This window comes from Clinocottus analis, unplaced genomic scaffold, assembly GCF_023055335.1.
Source record: "Clinocottus analis isolate CAN_PGR_092001 unplaced genomic scaffold, fCliAna1.0.p SCAF_1, whole genome shotgun sequence".
NCBI lineage: Eukaryota > Metazoa > Chordata > Actinopteri > Perciformes > Cottidae > Clinocottus > Clinocottus analis.
Window position 1 is genome coordinate 24,301,317 of NW_027175820.1, and position 23,531 is coordinate 24,324,847.

Here is a 23,531-nt window from a genome sequence, read left to right on the forward strand (position 1 = left end):
AACACAGTGAGAATACACAACATGACAGCTTGATCCTCACCCGGTTCCTTAAAATCATTTGAACGTGATTCATCGTCCGTTATTCACTGTATTGCGGAGGTTATTCTCAATCTGATGTTTTAAGGAATAATGTGTCAAGTAGCTAAGTACATGTACTCTCTTATTATTATTATTGTGTATATTTCTACAGTCTTACTTAGGGTTGTGTGATCTATCTATTGCTGTTTTTGTTAACGTATAACCTGTTAGCCCTGTGGGGTTTAGTTAACACATTTTTAATAAAAGCTACATTTAGCGCTCCAGAGACGAGATGAAAAGCTAACCTGTTAGCCCTGTTTATACGTTAGCCCTGTAAGCTAACGTTTAACCTGTTAGCCCTGTTTATACGTTAGCCCTGTAAGCTAACGTTTAACCTGTTAGCCCTGTTTATACGTTAGCCCTGTTAGTTAACGTATAACCTGTTAGCCCTGTTTATACGTTAGCCCTGTAAGCTAACGTATAACCTGTTAGCCCTGTTTATACATTAGCCCTGTAAGCTAACGTATAACCTGTTAGCCCAGTTTATACATTAGCCCTGTAAGCTAACGTATAACCTGTTAGCCCTGTTTATACGTTAGCCCTGTTAGCTAACGTATAACTTGTTAGCCCAGTTTATACATTTGCCCTGTAAGCTAACGTATAACCTGTTAGCCCTGTTTATACGTTAGCTCTGTTAGTCAACGTATAACATGTTACACCGCGTACTTCTTATACTTTTGATCCTGAAAGTTTTCCCCAGAAAAGTTTTGGAAGCAGTGGTGTTTTTTCTACTTTTACTGACGACGAGGGATCAGAACGTCTTCCCCCCTCTGGCAGGAAGCTCCCACTCGGTCCTGGACTGAAGGCAGTTAGTTATAGCTGGAGCAGTGGAAGCCACGAAGGCCGAGCAGAGAGAACAAGAGTGTCACCTACTCTTATTAAAAAAGGACATGGAGGAAGAGAAGATTTGACATAACTGCCACCAGTAATGGTCTAACTCCCTCTCTCTCTCTCTCCCTCCCGGGTCCAGTCTCTGACCCAGTTCCTGGGCTGGTCGGTGCTGAACACCGACACCTACGACAAGTTGAACAAGCTGGAGAACAGGAAGGACATCTTCCAGGACATGGTCATGTACCACATCAAGTGTCGCAAGGACGAGATCCAGCACGTTCTGGTTGGTGGAAACATTTTGGAAACGAGGGACTCGGTTCTTTACGGGCCGGGGTGAACGAGTTTAATTAAGGCCGATGTTAAACCAGACTTTTTTGGGTTGAATGTGGCCAAAGAGCAAAACCTCCTATCTGTATTATTATTATTATTATTATTATTATTATTATTATTATTATTATTATAATTTGGTATTTGTTATTTAATTATTATTTTTAACTTTTTTTAAAATATATGTATAAAATGTATTTGATACATTGTAACCTGTGTATATGTATTTTTATTATTATTATTTTAATGTGTTTTTGAAAAAAATTGACACCACAAATGGGAAAAAAAAGTATATATATATATATGTGTGTGTGTGTGTGTGTGTGTGTGTGTGTGTGTGTGTGTGTGTGTGTGTGTGTATTATGTAGTATGTTTTTTTAACAAATAGCATTCTGCAAGAAAACAACATTAATTATTATTTTTCTTAAAAAAGCAATATTTTTTAGATGCGGTTTGGCTCTTTGGTCATTAAATTATATTTTATGTTTCGGTCCTACGAGAACATTTAAACATGTTTGAACGTCATAGGACGTTAGTATTTCCCACATAGGTGTAATGTTGTTTTCTTTGTAAAGCCGTGTGAAAAAATACTCAATTTATTCTTTTCTTCACTTGGCCTATTGAGTTTTTAATAAAATATCTAATAATGGCTGCAATAATAAGAGACATATCTCATATCCCTCATGAATTAAAGTCAAGAAAGTGTTGAACCAAAACAAGTAGGCACTGGGGCACGGTGGAGCATTTCCAATGGAGGAAAATTAAAATAGAAAAGCACATTTTGACAGATGTTTCTCTTCCTATTCTCTAGTGAAGCGTTTAAAAATGGTGTGATAATGATGAAATCAGGGGGCAGTGGGGTTTAGTTAACACATTTTTAATAAAAGCTACATTTAGCGCTCCAGAGACGAGATGAAAAATGTTCTATTTTTATGTATTTGTGCGAGACGCAGAGCAAAAACCAGCCGGTTTGAAAACCAGTCGCTCTAAACGGGGTTCGCGTGCATCGTTTATAAGATGAAATGAGATGTCGGCTTTCTCACGAGGTGATTCATCAGCGGAGGGACGGAGAGAAAAAAGACGGAACAAGAGGAGACACCGAGATCTGACCTGAGATCAGGAGCCGGGTGATTGATGCCCAAACCGGTTACATCCAAGGTGAGCGCTGATGTTGTGTGTTTCCCCCCCAGAACACCAGGGAGAGGTGGGGGAAGGAGCCGGATGCGTGTGAGGAGGAGGAGCTGCAGGAGATTCTGGTAAACAACAACAACAACAACAACGACAAGGACACACTAACCCATCATACTGACTTCTTAACCTTCCTCTTGTGTTGGGTTTCTGTCAGCATCTCTTGCGTTAGCTTTCTGTTAGCATCTCTTCCGTTAACTGGTCAGTTTTGACCCGTGTCTTAAATCAGCTGTAAAATACACAAAAAACAATTATCTATCATCCAATTTGTTTTTCATCTCTTGGTTATCTTGTTCGGCTTCCTTATCCATGAACATATTGTTGTATGTTTTAATATTTTTGGCGTGGGCCTTTGGGCCTTTTCTTTGTCAGGATACCCCTCGATTTCAATTAAATAAATGGCAAAATGAACCTCAAGAGAATCCTATAAATAAATAAAAGGTTATTGTGTCACCTGACTATTACTTAGGGGTATTAGAGCACATTGCTTAAATACATTTATTTTTTTTCATTTTAATATTATTACCTACAGAAACATTTATGGTGTTACTGGTCAATTTCGACCCATGTGTATTTACTTCAAGAAAAAGTCTTTTTCTCAACATTAGAACTTTAATACAAACACAAAATGAAAAGTCATAACACAACATATAGATTTGCAAGGTCAAAACAACCAATCACGCAAATCTTATTTAAATAACTGGGTCGAAAGCGATCCTAACAACACAAAGGTCATCATTTCAACCAGAGCATTTAAAAATAAAATAGAGGTTCCTGACAAAGTGAAAAAGCCTTAATGCAATAAACACATTTTACGTGGTTCTTTAATGCATTTAAAAACCTAAAACGAGTCAACACAAGACAAAGGTTGAGAATCCGCTCTGAGCTTTGCGTTGGCGTCACAATGAGTCTTCCTCAGCGTTCCCTCCGTCTCCGTCCGCAGTCCGAGGTCCTGCCGGACTCAAAGAAAGTCGAGCTCTTCGAGTTCCACTTCTACGACTTCCACCACACCGAGCTGGACCTGGTGAAGTGCGGCATCAAGATGTACTACGAGCTGAAGGTGGTGGACAAGTTCCACATCCCCAGAGAGGTGAGGTGGTTCAGCTTCCCGGCTTCAAAGCTTCTTCCTGGTGGACATTTCATTTATGAATTAACAGCTTTTAAAATATTTTTATATACTGTGTATTCATATATTTTAGCGTGCCCCTCCGACAGATACTCTTGCACTTTGACTGATGGTTTTTAAATGTGTTTTATTTATTCCAAAACCAACGTACGAACTTGTGCCTCTTCGGGGGAGTGCTAATACCGTTTCTTCAAAAAACATTTCTGTAAAAGTCGGGTTACAAGCCGCTCCTACCTTCAGTGGGTGTCCATGATGTAGCAAGCTAGCGCTGCTGCTAGCTCCCCGCTGCTGCTGTTGCTACTGCCCGCGTCGGGCGTCGGGCCGGGACCGGTCCCGCTACCTTTGGTAGTTGTCGGGGAACTAGCGAAAGCTAGTGGGGAGCTAGCGGTGAACTAGCAGCAGCGCTAGCTGTCTGCGGCGGGCAGCTAGCGAAGAACTAGCAGCAGAACTAGCAGCAGCGCTAGCTGGCTGCAATGGGGAGCTAGCAGAAAGAGACACCCACCGAAGGTAGTAGCGGCTTGTAATCCGACTTTTACGGTATATATATATATAAAAACTGTTGGAGTTTTATTGCGGCTAACGTATAAACTGGGCGGCCAACAAAAACACCCAAAGATAAATCACACAATCCTAATTTAGACTCTAGAAATATACACAATAATAATAAAAGATTAAATCATCGTGATACGATCAACATTCATAGAGAACTGAACATGATTTTCCTGAAAAATCCTAATTTTTGTAAGTTTGTCACGTATAAAAAGTTAAAAGCAGGACGCTGTGTGTGTGTGTGTGTGTGTGTGTTCAGGCACTGGTGAGGTTCATCTATTCCCTCAGTAAAGGCTACAGGAGTATCACCTACCACAACTGGAGACACGGATTCAACGTGGGCCAGACCATGTTCACCCTGCTGATGGTGAGAAACTCGCATGAAATGACTCCCAGCTTCCATCTACCTCGTCTTCATCGATCCCTCACCCTCCTCCTCTTCCTCCTCTTCCTCCTTTTTCCCCTCGTTTTGATTGAAAGTGAAACATTCTCCTTCATCTGGAATGAAATGTGTGTCTGTAAATGGAAAGGGAGCCAGTGTTGTGTGTATAGAAGTTCACTTCTTATTCCTTGTTGGTGTGTGTGTGTGTGTGATGTGTGTGTGTGTGTGTGTGTGTGTGTGTGTGTGTGTTCTTAGACGGGCGATCTGAAGCGCTACTACACAGACCTGGAGTGCATGGCCATGGTGACCGCCGGCCTCTGCCACGATATTGACCACAGAGGAACCAACAACCTTTACCAGATGAAGTAAGAGATACAGGGAACAGGAGTGTGTGTGTACGTGTGTGTGCGTGTGTGTGTGTATGTGTGTGTGTTTGGACGGGGATGAAGGGGATGATGATTAATAAAACCTCTGAGTCTCAGAGGAACAAGAGCGTCTCATGGACTGGAGGCTGCGCCCCCGCGTTGGGCGCGCTGACCTCAGCTCTTTGTGTGACTTTGTGTGACTTTGTGTGACGTTGTGTGACGTTGCACACACATAACGTCAACAACTCGAATGAGTAGATCTTCCTCCAGCAGCTGATGGGCGAGCTAATGAGAGCCGCCATTAGCCGCGGACACATCGGGTCAGGCCCACCCGGAATTTAACGTGCATGATTTATCACTGTGTGCGTGTGTGTGTGTGTGTGTGTGTGTGTGTGTGTGTGTGTGTGTTTCCAGGTCTGGTAATCCACTGGCGAAGCTTCACGGCTCCTCCATCTTGGAAAGACACCATCTGGAAACTGGAAAGACTCTGCTGAGAGATGAAGTATGCAGAGCACTCACACACAAATATGTGCACATACTGTACATATATGCACACGCACACACACACACACATACTGTACATACACAAACACACACACACACACTGTACACAAACACACACATACACACACAGAACAAACACCTCTACAAAGTAAAGCAACATCGTTTAGATTTTATTATTTGTTTGCAACACAACAATCTGTAAAGTTTGTCGTCTCTGCAGCACAAACACACAAATTAAAAACATGATGTTCATTCTGGGAAAAATTGAAAATGTTAATCGTCGTCTCTTACGGGAAATTGTACTTTAAAAACAAACTTTTTGTGTTTTTGTCTTGTTTCAGTCAAGATTTAATCAGACAGGTCAAATTTAAGTCAATGTCACTCTTTAGAGCTCTTATAAGTTACACAATAAATGCCTAAATTACCCAGCATGCTCTTCGTCTTTTGACATTTTTTTTGACTTCCTCTGTTGTTTCAGTCGTTGAACATTTACCAGAATCTGAGCCGCCGGCAGCACGACACCGTCATCCACCTCATGGACATCGCCATCATCGCCACGGACCTGGCGCTCTACTTCAAGTGAGACCCGGTTCACACTCTGTGTGTGTGTGTGTGTGTGTGTGTGTGTGTGTGTGTGTGTGTGCGCACCCCTTACTCCTTATCTAGCACACCAAACAATGATGGCTGTATACAATTGAATGCTTTATGATCACAAAAAGGGTAAAAACACATTTATACATGTCCATGATTCAGATGAGGCGTGTGTGTGTGTGTGTGTGTGTGTGTGTGTGTGTGTGTGTGTGTGTGTGTGTGTGTGCAGGAAGAGGACGATGTTCCAGAAGATCGTGGACCAGTCCAAAACCTACGAGAACTGGAACGAATGGACCAAGTACATGATGCTGGAGACCACGCGCAAGGAGATCGTCATGTAGGGCACACACACACACACACACACACACACACACACACACACACACACGGACACCAAAACCCGTGTGCCAACAGAGACATTCAGTCCTGTTTTGTGTTTTTAGGGCCATGATGATGACCGCTTGTGACTTGTCTGCTATCGCAAAACCGTGGGAGATCCAGAGCAAGGTACACACACGCACACACACACACGCACACACACACACACACACACACACACACACACACACAGGCTCTGTGACAGAGTAGACGGAGAGCGGCACTCCGTCAGCGCCGTCGTTTCCCTGAGTCGCGCCTCCTGACGACCTCGTGCATCAAAAGCAACTCGCTGCTTTTCAATCCCCCGTCACGGCGCCGCGGCGCCATTTCACTCCCGTTAAGTACGTGATGTACGCGCCGCTCACACAGGACGCGTATTCACGGGCCATTTTTTACTTCCTTTTATATGCCCGCAATTGACTGGGGAACATACGCTCTTTATCAGCAATGCCCGCTTCTTATAGTCTCATACGAGATGGAGACTTGGAGCGCGATGTCGTCAACATAGAACCCATAAAATAAAAAATAAAACAGCCATAGATGTTCATTTAAATCACAGCTCGTTGAGAACTGGTAAGCATTTGATTCCACGTCTGTTGACGGAAGAAAGAGAGATAACTATTTTATTTCTGCATTCGCAATTCGGTTTATTTTTGTCGGATTTTCCTCGAGTCTGTGTGTGTTTTTCAAGTAATTTGCATGTGAAAGAAATCAAATAAAATTGGGATCAAGAGGGACTTCTTCGGCTCCTGTATTTTACAGTGTGGTCTAATCCCGAACTGTAAAATATCGGTTGTGTTTTGCCTTCACTCGTGTACGGCCTCCTCTCGCTGGCTTGATCGACAAGCTAACGTAACTACAAAGTCATTAATAAGTTAAGCGACGTTAGCTAAAGGATCTCCGGAAACCACAACGTTGATTAACTTTATTTAAATTGCTGGAATACAGTAAAGCCTCGTGGAAAAAGTTCTATCGGCTTAGAAAAAAATGTAACTTACCGCTAAGTTTATGTAATTACATTAACCCCGTAACCTCGCCGTCACTTTAGCGCGGCGGCTGAAACGTTTCACTAGATTGTTAATAAGTACACTTTACAAAGGCAGATATCAATAAAAATGCACGTCTTTGTTACAATAAGCGCTTGTAGGAGTCTAATAAAGCATCAAGAATCATTGTGTGTAGTATTTTAATACCTGGAAAATCCAAATCTTCGACATTTTTTGACTGCGCCGGCTTCGTGGGAGGCGTCACACATATTAAGTGGAAATTTATGCGCAGATAAAATACCCAGCATGCACCAATCCAACCATGTTTTTGGCATGAAGGTTGTAACTTTTCCATTTTTGAACCAAACGACACAGTTTTTTTTGGCTGAAACTCCTTCATAACACCCCAGGACGGCAGCAGTCTGGTTATATATATATATAGAGAGAGAGATAATTACGGTATATTTCATATTTCTATCCACTCCAATGTGGATTTGCGGCTCGGACTCCTCCCGGCTTCAACTCCTGGATGTTGTTTTGGTTTTTAGGAGTTACTTTTCCTGTTCGGGGTCCTAATCCTGTTAGTTTCCTGCTCGATGTGGCGTCCGCGTCACCAAAACCTAAAGTTTGATATGACTTCAGCTCTTGTTCCTCCTGCATTTCACAACCGCCGCCAATTAGGACATTGCACTTTCTTTCTTCTTTTTTTTCGGGGGTTGGATGTCACCTGGTGAGTCATCACCTCCTCTTCCTACACACACACACTCACACACACTGTCAAGATGTCAACTGCCGGCCTCCTGCGAAGTGCTCTCTAAAAACTAGTTTTTATTTTATTTTTTTAAAGGTGACTCCCTTCTTGAGTTCAGCGTTAACGCTCGCCAGCTGTCACATGAGACCTTTTCCTGCGCACTAGATGTTAAATTAAGCAGAATTTAGATCAGATTTCTGGATGTAAAAAGCTCCAGAGGTGCAGATTGATTCTCTCGGATCGTTCTCGTCCGTCAGATGTAACGCAGAGACAAAAGCTCGATGAGATAATCTGCTGACATTTCTGCGTTCTGCTTCCCGCTCATATCTGCTGCTCCTGACGGCCTCGTGACAGTCGTTCTCGATGACTATTACTTTTTCTCATTAAATTATTCACATTATTCATCTGATCTAACGTTGCTTTTTAGGTTTGTGAAGGCAGAATAATAAAAAAAAAAACGTGTTCCTCTTATCAAGACACAAAGCCTGAATAAAATTGTTATTTATGGCACGTTGGGATGGTCATGGAACTTTAAAATGGTTGTTTCCCGGCTTGGAAAAGTCCTTAAATTTTTAAAAAAAAGTGTTATATTCATGTGTTCATGACGTTCATTAACGCTGAGTTTAAAATAATTATGATGCTTTTAATTGAAAGCATGCGTACATACAGGCATCTATATAAATGTTTATTCTTTTAATCAAACTATTGTCTCTCATTTATTTGAGTCATTTAAGCTTCACTGTATGCTTTGAATCCTCATTGTTAGTTTAAATACTACATTTTATCACTTTTTACTGTTTACACACAGATTTCACTACATGTTTGGTCACGAAAATTTGGTTTAAAGTCACGGACATTTGGTAAAAAGTCATGGAAATTTGGTTAAAAGTCATGGAAATTTGGATAAAGTCATGGAAGTGTAAAATGTGTATGAACTTTGCATGGAAATGCATAAAGATTTCTTGCTGGTTGTAATGAGACTCCTTTCTGATTTTCCTCCTCCAGGTGGCGCTGTCTGTGGCTGCAGAGTTCTGGGAGCAGGGAGACCTGGAGAGGACGGTCCTGGAACAAATTCCCATTGTAAGCACACCGAGAGCTCGATGCTAAGTGCCGGTTCAGAGGAACGGATGCCTTTGTCCTCAACACTAAGAAAAAACCTTTAGCTTCATCGGTGTGGTGCTTAAATCGATGTTTGACCTCTGACCTTCAAAAAAGAGGATTCCCCTTTGAGGAATTCATATAAGCTGAACCCAGATTACAACTTTTTGGGATACATCTACTAAAAAAAGTAAAGAGTTTTAGGAGTTAGGGGCCAGCGGAAAAAAAATCAGTAGTTAGGAGCTAGCGGAAAAACATTTGGAGAGTTAGGGGCTAGCGAGCAACGTTTCAAGAGTTAGGGGCTAGCGGGAACGTTTCAAGAGTTAGGGGCTAGCGGAAAACGTTTGGAGAGTTAGGGGCTAGCGGAAAACGTTTCAAGAGTTAGGGGCTAGCGGAAAACGTTTCAGGAGTTAGGGGCTAGCGGAAAAACGTTTCAGGAGTTAGGGGCTAGCGGAAAATGTTTCAGGAGTTAGGGGCTAGCGGAAAACGTTTCAGGAGTTAGGGGCTAGCGGAAAACGTTTCAAGAGTTAGGGGCTAGCGGAAAACGTTTCAGGAGTTAGGGGCTAGCGGAAAAACGTTTCAGGAGTTAGGGGCTAGCGGAAAACGTTTCAGGAGTTAGGGGCTAGCGGAAAACGTTTCAGGAGTTAGGGGCTAGCGGAAAAACGTTTGGAGAGTTAGGGGCTAGCGGGAACGTTTCAAGAGTTAGGGGCTAGCGGAAAACGTTTGGAGAGTTAGGGGCTAGCGGAAAACGTTTCAAGAGTTAGGGGCTAGCGGAAAACGTTTGGAGAGTTAGGGGCTAACGGAAAATGTTTCGAGAGTGAGGGGCTAACGGAAAACGTTTCAAGAGTTAGGGGCTAGCGGAGAAAATCTGTAGTCCAACTCAGTCTGGCGTTATAGATCCTGAATTCGTTGAGGGGGGGAGGGGTTTACAATAAAGAACAAACCCTGAAATTAGTTCAAAGTGCACGTCTAAACTTCTGCAAAAAGCTGATCTGTATATTTTTCAATTAATTTAAACTGGAAAATGTTGTTTTCGTGGTCCTGGATTTCTCTGAGCGATTGATTTTGTTCACATCTTCTTCTTTCGGGGTATCATTTTGTGCTCCTACGTTACAGTTTCAGAGGAGGAGAAAGAGGATTGGGTGGGAGGAGAGGAATCGTGGGAATTAAGGCGGGACGCCGGCCTCTCCTTGAGGCTTCGATTTAGGACACAGAGGCGGAAAGGACACGATTAGAGAGCCGGGGAACACGAGTCGGAAAACGAAAAAGAACCGATTTTTAATGTTTTTTTGGTCCCTGTGGCTGTGGGGGTTGAGCGATGCAGAGGCCGTCATGTGGAGCAGTGATACAGAGAGAGAGAGAGAGGGCCAATGTGGCCCTAACCCAGCCGACCATACCTTCCCTTCGGCTCCGTCTCTCTCTCTCGCTCTCATCCCCTCTCGGGTGTCCTTGAGACACTCGAAGTGCGAGAAGCACCATCCCACGCTCCCCTCGCCGCACACTGCTCTGAAATTAATAGTGTCGGCGGGGAGAACCTTTCATTTTGAGCGGCTCGCTCTCCCAGCGGTCGATCCTGTGACTCACTCCAGGAGGAGAGGAAAGAAACAGATTGAGCAGAGGCCGCGACACTGACAGTCTTCTCAAGAAAATATGTAGGTGGGTATTTTTTTTCGCCAGCAATTACAGCCAGAGTGAACCTTCTGACAGGTTTTTTTTTTTTTTCTCACAGTCCAGTGTGCTGCCCACATACTCGTTTTTCTTAAAACGGCTGTTAATGTGAAGCTAATGTGACTTCACGTGTTCATTCAACCTTTAATCGCACACTGAGGAACTACATGTGGAGTCCTCTTATCAAGAGCTGGCGGGGGTGACACTTTCCCCCTCTTTTATTTTTTAAAAGCAAAGAAAAGCAATGGTTGTCTGTAAAGAGCGCTCACTCTGCTGGATGCTTCTGACATTTCTTTTTGTACGAACTGGGTACCAAGTCGTGATGGATAGAGCACTCTTCCTCTTTGTGATTGTACTATAGTCGATAGAATTGTTGCGTTTTCACACAAACACACACACACACACACACACACACACCAAAAGGAGGTCAGAGGTCAGCGTCAATGAGGCTGGGAAGGCACCGGTGGTATTTTTAAGTGTACGGTTTGTGTTGTATAAAGGTATCATGTTCTTAAAGGGACGGTTTGGGTTGTATAAATGTATAAAGATAGTAGTTTTGTTCTTAAAGGGACGGTTTGGGTTGTATAAATGTATAAAGATAGTAGTTTTGTTCTTAAAGGGACGGTTTGGGTTGTATAAATGTATAAAGATAGTAGTTTTGTTCTTAAAGGGACGGTTTGGGTTGTATAAATGTATAAAGATAGTAGTTTTGTTCTTAAAGGGACGGTTTGGGTTGTATAAATGTATAAAGATAGTAGTTTTGTTCTTAAAGGGACGGTTTGGGTTGTATAAATGTATAAAGATAGTAGTTTTGTTCTTAAAGGGACGGTTTGGGTTGTATAAATGTATAAAGATAGTAGTTTTATTCTTAAAGGGACGGTTTGGGTTGTATAAACGATGGACAAAAAAACGGCGCCACCGTTTAATCACGAGCGTAGCAGTCGGGTTGGCGAACATCAGTATATTTAACACTTCTCTCTCTCTCTCTTTCTCTCTCTCCCTCCTTCAGCCCATGATGGACAGAACCAAATCAGCCGACCTTCCGAAGATGCAGTGTGGTTTCATCGACTTCGTTTGCGCTTTTGTGTACAAGGTCAGACGTCACACCACACAATAACACCTTTTAATGCACTGTACGTACGTTCTCATGCAGGTGAGACACCTGTAGAGTCTCATCTCGCAGTTTGACGACATTTTAAATTGATATCGACCCGTCTGCTGTGTAACTTTATTTACTCGTGACTTGATAACTGATGATTCACTTTGTTCGGCTTGTCTGAAACCCATTTGTTGGTGTCATATTCATCATATTAAATACACTAAAAGTTGGGTTACGAGCCGCTACTTCCTTCGGTGGGTGTTCCCGCTGTAGCAAGCTAGCTCTCCGTTAGCTCCCCGCTGCTACGACTGCCCGCGTCCCGGCTGCCCGCGTCGAGCTTTGACTCCGGTCTGGTCCCGCTACCTTCGGTGGTTGTCGGGACGCTAGCGGGTGGCTAGCGGGGAACTAGCAGCAGAGCTAGCTAGCTACAGCGAGGTAGCTAGCGGGGACACCCGCCGAAGGTAGCAGCGGCCCATAACCCGACTTTTTGCGCTGAGCGTTTGCGTCTAACGCGAAGCTGCATTGATTCCGGTGTGATTTTGATCGGTGCTGACACGTCCTCGCCCTCGCCAGGAGTTCAGTCGTTTCCACGTGGAGATCACCCCCATGCTGGACCGCCTGCTGAACAACAGGAAGGAGTGGAACGCGTTGAAGGAGGTGCACGAGGCCAAACTGGCGGCCATCGAGGAGGCTCAGAAAGCCAAAGAGGAGGCGAGCCAGAACGCTGCAGGAGCCAAGCAAGGTAACGGCCGCTCGGACACGTGAACACACCCAACAACTATTTAATGCACGTGGTAGAAAAATAACTTAATAACCCTTCCTTAATTTCTTCCTTCCTTCCTTTCCTTCCTTCCTTCCTTCCTCCTGCAGCGGCAGCCGGCGCGCAGGCACAATCAAAGACTTGCATTGTCAGTTAAAGATGCTACGACAGCCCGGCTTCCTTGCTGCAGTACTTTGTCGTGGTCCAGCGTTGGCTTTTAAAATTGTCTTTATTATTTATTGAGAGCTTGTCTCTCTCGCTCTTTTAACACACCTGTTACACCTGTATCCTCCACTTCCTTCTGTTTCCTTCTGCAACTGCAACTTTCATCCATCAAACGTGTAAACACCTCCTTAAACTTCCTGTTTGTGGGTCAAATAGTCTTTTTTAGAGGTTTAGTCACTGGTTTTGTCGTGAAATCTTAGCATCACACACGACACAGTCTTTGTCATGTGACGCTTAATGTTGAAGCTGCTCAATACTACGGATTTATATATTTATAACCCTCAATGTAACCCTTTACTGCAGTTAATAATGAGGAAATGAGAATTTGCTTATGAGCCCCTTTGCAGAGATGAGTAAATATTTGCTATTTTCTTAATGAATTTACTTTGTGTTTTTATTGAGTCTTTGTCTCTGTGTTGATGCTGAATGGACCTTACTTGTGGCGTATAAATAGAGGTATAAATACACAAAGGTTAACCGCATTTTGGTTTTCTAAGACACGGACTTGTGCACTTTTGGCACTTTTGTTTTCAGTCCCAAGGGAATCTGTTTGGAAAAGTTTTGCCCTCTTTTCGACCGTGAGCATTTTCAGCCCAGCAGGCATTTGATTGACAGCAGTGTGAAGCAGCTGCCAAAATGAATCTCCCCCCAAACAAATACATAAATAATAATAATAATAGGCCTCCCCTGTTGGTAATGGGTCTTTTTCGCAATTTCAAGCAAGGGGAAATAAATAAAACCCTAAATATTTTCATCCCAAACCACTAATGTGTGTTGATTATACAAGAAGGAAGTCAGGCTATGTTGAGTTAGCCCAGTAAGCAAAATCAGTTCTATAATAATATATAATCTCCTTGTGCAACCTCTAAACACAACTCAAACAATAAAGAGAGTTAGCGGTTTGGTTTAGGGTTAAAACTGTTTAACTTTGGTTGTACACGTAAAGATTCCTCAACTATAACCAGATGTAAAACCGACAGAATTGATTATGATCTACTGTTTAAACGTGCGTTGTTAGAAGAACCGACATCAAGCTGGAGAAATGTTATTTAACCTACACACACACACACACACATACTCAAAACACACACGATCTTCACGGTCAAAACACGTCTGAAAAGCGAACCCATCACGAAACAATGCGACGTACACGACTTTGGGAACTGTTTCTCAAGTTAAATCTGACAAACACAAGTCCCCTCTTCTACAATACACACATATACATATATATATATAAATATAGAAGTGCCTCCGTTGTGTTGCATCCACGTTGTCGCTTCCTCTGATTTAACATCTTAACGTCTCCTGAGCGGTCAACATGTTGTGTTTGTGTGAATTGTCTGCACTAGAGAGGACTCACGCAGCAGCTGACGCTGGAGAAACATCTGCCAGCTGCGCTATCCATTTGCATGTGTTTATGTTTGTGTGCGTGTGCGTGTGTGTGTGTTAATTCCCCCACCTAGAGCCATATAATACTGTTATGAAACGCAACATGACCCCAGAGTGGGATAATGAAAAGCGATCGCCGCTGGAAGGACGAGCTAAATTCCTCCTCCGCCCTCCCTCCATCCATCCCATAGTAATACAATAATAGCACGGATACATAAACCAGCGCGTGACGTCATCGGCGTATGACGGAAGTGCCCCCTCCGTGACGTCAGGGGCATGCTGGGAGCTCTGAGGATTGCCGTATATGGTTGTGGTGATCGGCGGAGCTCGTGAAGCTTTCGGCTCTGACGCAGCGACATCCCGTGACTGCAGAGAGAGAGAGAGAGAGGAAAGAGAGAGAGAGATGCAGTACACCCAGTGAGCCGACAGGAAAGGCAGCTTCAGCCTCATCCCGGCAGCGGTCGGGAGGGGAAAGTCGTGACTGCAGAGCTGCCAGCCTGCGAGAGCCCCAAGTCGAGAGAGAGAGAGCGATGCAGGACTATTTATAGGACCCGGTGTGCTCGGGGGTGAGGGGGGGGGGGGGGGGTTCTGCCGCAGTTTTTTCAAAAAGCAAAAGCAGAGGCAAAGCTACTAGTTTGCTTCCCTCTGCCTCTTGCATCTCGTATAGCGGCGGTCAGCCCGGCGCTCCGGCCGCACGAGAATAAACCTGACATCCTGACGGCCGAGGCGGCGATGAGCGTGCACGTGTCAGGGCTTCAGGGCTCCAACGCTCTGCGGCCAATGAGGATTATCTTCACCCTCCGTATCCACATTGTGTTACGGTATCCTGTGCGTGTGTCATACAGATATTTTGGATTCACTTAGCGTTGGCATTTCATGAGCTGCACCAACACAAAAGCGTGCCATCAAACGGTCGTGTGTTACGACTCCGGGTTCTGTGATTTGACGATGTTTTGACCCACTTGTGGATCGCCGTCGATTGATCGGCCGGTCGTTTAAAATGCCGGAAATAATCAAGAATATGTATCGCGCATTACTGGAGCTTTTAATTAATGCGATCAACAGCCGAATGAACCCCAACGTATTCATTAATAACCATCTGAAACCCATCAAAAGAAGATTTTTTTTATTTTTTTACGCCGCGTTAAACAAAAGTGTGGCATTTGATTGCTAATGAGGATTATTAAATGAGCCGGATTAAGACATGAATGGCAGCCGGAGAGAAGCAAAAAAGAAATAATTGCTGCGAAAAAGGTGAATTTTTGGTCCGTTTCCCCAAAAGACAAAAAGGAGGTTAAAATGAGAGAAAGAATATAACGTGATCTCCTCCATTTGTCTTTTCTCATCCTTTTTTTTTACCTGAATACCTTCACAACACGACGGCAGGTGTGATGCACGGATCCACATTAAGAGGCTTATGTTCTCCATCTTCAGGGTCCCGAACTCCTTCGGGGACGACGAGACAATTGATTTTAAAAGCCGACTCCATTGAGTTCTGAAATATGTTGAGACATTTAACCTAAATGTAACCAGGCCACAGTCGAATACAAGAAACCCAAGATGGATATTAATGCGGCACGTTGGGTTATAATCCTCGGTTGAGTTCTAATCCCTCAGTAAATGCGCAGCGATAATTAGCTGCTGGAATTTGGTAATTTATTCAAGCTTCAGGTAAGAAACACAGGACGACAGAGGCCTTCGGTCATGTTGTGTGTGTGTGTCTCTGTGTGTGTGTGTGTGTGTGTGAGTCAGGGTCCACTTAATGTAAGAGTTATCAGTGTGTTGCACAAGGTGACCTTTGACCTCGCCGCAGTGTGTGACATGTTTTCTGTCTGAGCTCAGTTAGCGTCCTGAAAGACAGCGCCCGCTGTAGCCCATGGTAAAAAATAGTAATGAACACGTTTCAATGCAATTTAAAACAGTTACTGTCATTTTTTTTGTATAACTTCATCTGTTTCGATAAACATGAATAACAGCAAAATGTACAAGAAATGTAAAAAAATGCATCTCAAGGATTCAGAAAAGCTGAGACCGTACGTTATGCAGCCTTGCTTCCTTTAGAAAAGTTGCCTCAAATCATACTTATGACACTTTAATATGACGATTATCACACACCGTCTACATTCAGATTTTTCAATTTCAGTTTATTTTGTATAGCCCAAAATCACGAATACAACATTTCGCCTCGAAGGGCTTACATCCCTGTCCTAGGACCTCACATCGGATCAGGAAAAACTCCCAAAATAAAGATATTAAAAACCCTTTCACAGGGAAAAAGGGAAGAAACCTTTAGGAGAGCAATAGAGGAGGATCCCTCTCCCCGGATGGACAGAAGCAACAGATGTCATGTGACCAGAATGAGCAACGTAACAGAGTTACATCACATGACATGAATGTGACAGAAACTACTCATATAATGAGTAGTATACGCATGGTACACAACCCAAATAGCCACAGTCCATGTCAGCGGGAGAGGTAGAGAGGAGGGGCCTGCTCCAGACATGTATAAATATATTTGTAGCCGCGATGCAAAATATATATTTAATGAGTTACCAACGTCTGGACGTGTCCGTCTGCTTCCTTGAAGAAGCCCGAAGGGGCTCGGTGCTTTATTACCACATCGAGGTCGTGCCGTGTGAGACACAATCTGCAAGATGGACACAAATGCATCGCGTCTGCCCTGCCTTAATTCACACAGCTAAAGTTTCAGGGAACAAATGAACCCTCTTGAGACATTTGACAACCCCCCCCCACCCTTCCCTTCCCCCAACCCTCAACCAAAGAGCATTAGCGTCATTTAGAAAGTGTCATCGACTTCTCCGGAGCAGACGCGAGGGCGTCCGCGGTCGACAGCGGGCGTCTCGGCCCGGCGTCCCTGTCAGAGTTAAGCCGAGGCTCACGAGGATGACACCGCGTGTCTAATGACTCTGCACTGCAGAGCGGCTCTTGTTTGCCGCAGTCACGACCGCCCCGCAGAAACAGCCGAGCGGATGACCGGCACGCGGGACGGGGAAGCGGCTGAAAGGGCGTTTTTTTTTTTTTACCTTCGGCTCTGTGGCCGAGCAATTAGTCACCGAAAGAGAAAGTAAAATTCAAGCAGCGTCGCAATAAATCCCACCTTCCTGAAGGTTACAACGTTCAGAGGAGCTTATATTTACTCAACACCTCCCCCCACCCCCCCTCCACCCCTCTTGTCTGAGAGATGCTACTGTGCAGGCTTGTGGGTCGTTGGGTGCGTTGCTTCGAGGCATTTTGGTTAATTTATGACAACAAACAACGGGAGCTGCGCTGGTGTTCATCGGGGTCAGGCGTGTTCGGTGTGAGCAGTGGGCGCTCCACGCAGACAAATCTGCACCATCTGTCAAGGAAGGGAGCAGCCGCACTTTGGGGATCTCGGGATATACAGTATCTGTATCTTTCGAATGATGCAGCTGGGCTGGCTTTATCAGATCGTGACCAGAAGCGCTAGACGGTGTTAGCCGGGATCCTAAAATGCGATGCAGGTGGAATGAGAGCACGAGGGTGAGATGGGTCGTGAGTTAGAGACCCAGGTGAATAAAGTCTCCTTTCCAGTTGAGGAAGCTTGTTGCTTAAAACCTGTTGAACCCCAGCGAACTTCTAGTTTCGGGGGTTCAAGTCTTCATCAGGAGGTCTTTAAAACACAATTCAACCATAAACCATAAGTATGACTTGATGAGAGAGACAGAGCACATCAGCAGCAAACTTTTTAAAGAATTTCGCTGCTGTTAGTGTGACCTCAGACTGAGAGTATTGTTTTTAGCAGACATCTATTGTCTACGGAAAGATGGAGTGGAGTATTGAGCATAAAAGTCTCTAGCGCTGTTTGCGCCGTTGCCTTTGCTAGCGCTGTTAGCACCGTTGCTTTTGCTAGTGCTGTTAGAACCGTTGCCTTTGCTATCACTATTAGCACCGTTGGCATTGCTAGTACTGTCAGTACTATTGCCTTTGCTACACTGTTAGCACCTTTGCTAGCGCTGTTACTACTATTGCCTTTGCTAGCGCTGTTTGTACCATTGCCTTTGCTACACTGTTAGCACCTTTGCTAGCGCTGTTAGTACCATTGCCTTTGCTAGCGCTGTTTGTACCATTGCCTTTGCTACACTGTTAGCACCTTTGCTAGTGCTGTTAGCACTGTTCCCTTTGCTAGGGAAAACCTAGCCTTTGTTAGAAAAATTGTATTTACACTCAATTTTATCCTCATATTTGTTTTGTTTCTTAGTTAATTTAATACTATTAGTAGTATACTTTTTGAAGATATTGCGCATTTTTCCTGTCATTTATCTTTGTATATATTTTAGTTGATATTGTGTTTTTTTATGTATGAATGCTTCTGTAGCAAAATAATTTCCCTTTGTGGGATTATTAAAGTATCTATCTCTGTAATCCTCATCTTTCTGCCCTCTGAAGGTTCCATTTTGACCCACACCAGCTTGATTATAGTTAATCCTGTCACGTTTAGATTCTGCGTCCCGCAGCGCTTTGTAAAACACAAATGTCCTCGCATGTTTTTTCTGCTGACGTGGGAATATGACAGGAGACCGTCAGGACCGCGGTGCCGGTCCAGCAACGCCGCCCCCCCCCCCTCCTCCCTCCCAACCCCCCCACTGACATCATCAGTGCAGTCACTGACATGTGAATCACAGGCTAGCCAGGCGGAAAATTGCCAGCGGCCTGTTAATAGGATGCTGTTTAACCAGGAGAAGACTGGAGGGAGGGAGTGTCCATTAGTGTGTGTGTGCGTGTGTGTGTGTGTGTGTGTGGGTGTGTGAGACAGGCAGCAGAGTGTACCGCTTCATGAAGCTGAACCTCTCCACAGTGTGGATAGGCTGATAGCAGCAGCAGCAGTGCGATGAACAATACATGCAGTCTTGTAGAGACGTGCAGGCATGAGGTTTGATAATATTCATATGAGGTTTGATGATATTCATGATGTGATCGTGTTTGTCTTGGCACAACCAGAGGGACGCCTCGTTGCAGCCACCAGCAGCCACATCAAGCAACAAGAGACAATGCAATGTTATACAGACCATAATAAGACAAACGCCAGTGTTTGAAAATGTATTTTTTATTGCCCTGCAACATTGAACAGCTTCAACAAGAAGCGCTGCTTTAAGGACAGAAACTTGTTCTCATCTAAATCTACAGCAGCTGTTCAACAGGTCGACCAACTACGAGGTTTTGACTGGAATATTATACTGTGTGTTTTATGTGACACCATTTACATATATACATATATATATATAAATATATATGTATATATATATATATATATGTATATATACATATATATATATATATATATATGTATATATATTCAAAAATTATGTCAAAAAAGTACATATATGTATATAAGTGCTTTTTCGACAGCATTTATGTATGTGTGTGTATATATATATATATATATATATATATATATATATATATATATATATATATATATATATATGTATGTACACATCATGAAAATGGTCCTTAAAAAAAGAATATACATTTATATACATATACATATATTTGGATGTATATAAATGCTGTCGAAAAAAGCACTTACATACATATATAAGTGCTTTTTTGACATGTGCGTATATATATATATATGTATATATATATTTATACATACATATATATGTATATATATATATATATATATATATATATATATATTTATTTACATATATATGCTGTCAAAAAAGCACTTATATATATACATATAATATATATGTATGTGTGTTTGTATGTATGTGTGTTTATATGGGTGTCAAAAAGCACATATATATGTTTGACACAATTTGATATACATATAAAAAACATTTCTTAAAAACTATGAAAGAGTGGAATAGTTAGTGTTTGTCTCTTTATGCTGTCTGTTTATGAAACATGTCGAGTTCTCCCAGTTTAATCCCGTAATCTGACCAAAGTTTGCGCGACCGCCTTCATCCAGAATCACCACACAGGCACCGAAAGAAAGCTGTTCATTAGGATTTTATTTTTTTGAGGCAAATCAATGAATATATGTACTTTATACAGTATATGAGGAGCACATCTCTACAGTTTCATAATGTAAACAATCTCTGAAGAGAAATGTATTCAGTTTAAAAGGAAGCCACAGTCTTCTGTTTTAAACTATTTACATGAATTAAAATATAATTTATAACATCAGATATTTCCGCTTCTATGAAACTAGATTTTAACAATTCAAAAATACTGAAATGCCTTTTGTCTCCACATTCTCAAGACATATGAAATCACACAAAACGAAGAAAAAAAACACCATTTAAAGACATCCAAACTAAGTGGCGTATAAATAAAAAAAGAAAGAAAAAAACGCAAAATAAAACCAACATATGTAAAAATATAAAATCTCACTAGCAGTATTTACCTTTTTTTTCTTTTTGTTTTTACCAAAAAACTAAGTTAAAAAAAAAAAAAAAAATTATGTGAATTTGATAGTCATTAGATGTAAAGAGACAATAAAATCAATAGAAATGAAAACAAATAAAAACAATGTATGCCCTTTATGTCAAAATATCTTCTTCCACCAAAAAACAAACACCCGCTCTACGTGTAGCAGTTTGACAGTTTGCAGTCCCTACCGAGTGCCTATTTGACATCACTGTTGCTATCAAGTTTGACAGGTTTACCTATTTTTAGTTTCTGTGTGTTGATGTTGAAATGCGACCATTCTGGTGGTCAAACATGGAAGTGGAATCTGAGGGCCGGTATTGCAAGCACTCCTGTCCAGGTAGGGGCTAATTGGTTGGCGTAAGCTAGCTGACAGATACATTGTTCAAAACAAAAGTGACATTAAAAAAAAAAAAAAAAAAAGATTTTGTATTTTTTTTTGTATTTTTAAGTGGGCCACGGCATCGAAAAAACGACAACATCTATAAAACTTAATTTGACGAGGCTGTTTTTACACAAGCGCCGCTCTTTTATTGTTGAAGTTTTATTTTTTTTTGGTCAACTTGCCGATCAAGTTTTGCGGTTTTCTTGCCATTGTCCATTTTTTTTTCTTTTTTTTTTCTGAAATGAAAAATGGAAAGAAAGGTATTGCATTCTGACTAGGGGGTAAGTTCCCTTTGGAAGGATGTGTTGTTGTTTTTTGTCTTTATTTATTAATTTTTTTGATTCGTTGTCCATCGACCTAGCACCTAGACCAAAGCGGACAGCAGTATCATGTTGAAATGTGTCACCGTGTTCTCAAAACACCGAGGAGAATGGTCAACATCAAAGATTTTCTATAAGAAAGTATATAATAATCTAGATATCTACACAAACACACAAATATATATATTCATATATATGTATATACCTTTTTATTATAATATGGCTATTGAAAAAAGTTTTAATTACGTCAGTAATTATTTAATAATAAACCACGTTGGATCGGAAAGGAGTTGAAACGGTAATAATGAAAGCTAGCGGAAGCTTAGTTTCCCACCCCGATTTGATTTTTAAGGCTTGCAATGATGGAAAATGGGGTGGGTTTCAACGTCGATCACTTCTTGAGCAGCGCTGTAGAAATCCCAACATGTGCTTTGAGCCCTAAGGTTTCCTCAAATAAGTGGAAGTCAGATGTTTTTCGGGGGATTGTACGTACAAATAATGCTCTTCCTCCATTAAGGAAGTGAAGCAACCGGCAAAAAACAAAAGCTCGGCCACTTACAAAACCTCTAAGAAAACCTTTTTTAAGGAAACATTTTGGACACATTTTCCACGGGTTTTGAAGGCATGTCGCACCCCTTGACTTCCACTCTTTTCTCTCGCACTACTTCAAGGTAAAAATAACTTTCTGTCTCTATGTGGGCGTCACAATTTGACTGGATTTCGGCAGCCTTCAAGCCTTATTTAAGCCTCCATCCTGCTTTGGTGGTGCACAATCTTGCAAACACAAAACTGGACATTTGAATGTGGACTTAATCCAGAACGCTTCCATTTTTTTTGGGGAATGCCATTGAGCTGCAGCAGTGCAAATGGGATTTCTACAGTGTCCACCTCGCCCATGTCCACCAGAGTGGAACTCCACCTGCGGGTCAAAGCAGACACGACTCCGCTTCCTGTTCTCCTTTCCTGTCCCGCCCACATCCCATTTCACCAGTCACACACACACACATATATATATGTATATATATATATATATATATATATATATATATATATATATATATATATATATATATATATATATATATATAGCTATAGCTATTGGCTGTTAACGGTCATAAAAGCAAGTGTTCAATGCAACTCAGATTCAAACAAACCTGTGTACCATCAAAAAGGTGGTAATAACATAGTTACAATGGCTTCCTTTTTCAATGAGAAGAAAAATCGGGCGAAGACATTTTACCGCTCCGGGACGTTATTTGTGCAAGAGTATATTAGTATTGGTTTTGTATACGTGTTATGTGTTTACGACGCAAATCACCACATTCTTCCCGTAGTTAGTTTTTTTTCATGATTTCCTGTGTGAAACAGCATCTACAGACAATACGGCAGCCTCTTCCACCCGCAACCCCGCGTCGTACCAACCACACTCTGTACATTATTACCTTGGTTTTTCGGAAAAAAGGCTGTCTTCAAGATAAGATTATTATGTATTGCATTTCAAATTGCTTTAAGAAAACATAAACAAAAGACATTAAAAAAATATTTAGTTGTGTCATAAACGGCAAATGAACGAAATCTTCGAGTGTGATAGTCAAAAGGGCTAGTTTGTGTCAAAAGGGATAGTTTGTCTCGAAAGGGATAGTTTTTGTCAAAAGGGATAGTTTTTGTCGAAAGGGATAGTTTGTTTTAAAAGGGACAGTTTGTGTCAAAAGGGATAGTTTTTGTTGAAAGGGATAGTTTGTGTTAAAAGGAATAGTTTGTGTCAAAAGGGATAGTTTTTGTCGAAAGGGATAGTTTTTGTCGAAAGGGACAGTTTGTGTTAAAAGGGATAGTTTTTGTCGAAAGGGATAGTTTGTGTCAAAAGGGATAGTTTGTGTCTTTTTTGTCTTTCTCTTACAACAGTGTTGGACTGAGTGAAGTCGTTTCCACTTAATTCTTTCCCTTAATTTCCTCCCTGTCCTTAAAAAAACAAAAAACAATCAACTAATTTGAAATAAACCAATCTGACCATCTGCTGTCTGATTAGCACTTAACTATGACTTGCCACTTGAAGAAAAAATAAACACACAGTACATTTTATGTTTACAACGAGGCATAGTGCTATGTACACA

At 42.1% G+C, this 23,531-nt stretch overlaps 1 protein-coding gene across 1 annotated transcript in view; it reads left to right on the forward strand.

The window, feature by feature from the left end:
• pde6a (phosphodiesterase 6A, cGMP-specific, rod, alpha) overlaps positions 1 to 13,160 on the forward strand; it is a 26,619-nt gene extending 13,459 nt beyond the window's left edge. The window contains exons 11-23 of the mRNA XM_068573556.1: positions 1,049 to 1,192; positions 2,427 to 2,492; positions 3,368 to 3,514; positions 4,359 to 4,466; positions 4,737 to 4,846; positions 5,261 to 5,348; positions 5,829 to 5,929; positions 6,171 to 6,278; positions 6,385 to 6,448; positions 9,062 to 9,136; positions 11,832 to 11,915; positions 12,495 to 12,663; positions 12,792 to 13,160. Of these exons, the coding sequence (XP_068429657.1) occupies positions 1,049 to 1,192; positions 2,427 to 2,492; positions 3,368 to 3,514; positions 4,359 to 4,466; positions 4,737 to 4,846; positions 5,261 to 5,348; positions 5,829 to 5,929; positions 6,171 to 6,278; positions 6,385 to 6,448; positions 9,062 to 9,136; positions 11,832 to 11,915; positions 12,495 to 12,663; positions 12,792 to 12,838 (1,311 nt within the window). The 3' untranslated portion in view covers positions 12,839 to 13,160. The remainder of the gene's footprint in view (positions 1 to 1,048; positions 1,193 to 2,426; positions 2,493 to 3,367; positions 3,515 to 4,358; positions 4,467 to 4,736; positions 4,847 to 5,260; positions 5,349 to 5,828; positions 5,930 to 6,170; positions 6,279 to 6,384; positions 6,449 to 9,061; positions 9,137 to 11,831; positions 11,916 to 12,494; positions 12,664 to 12,791) is intronic.
• The last annotated feature ends 10,371 nt before the right edge of the window (positions 13,161 to 23,531 follow it).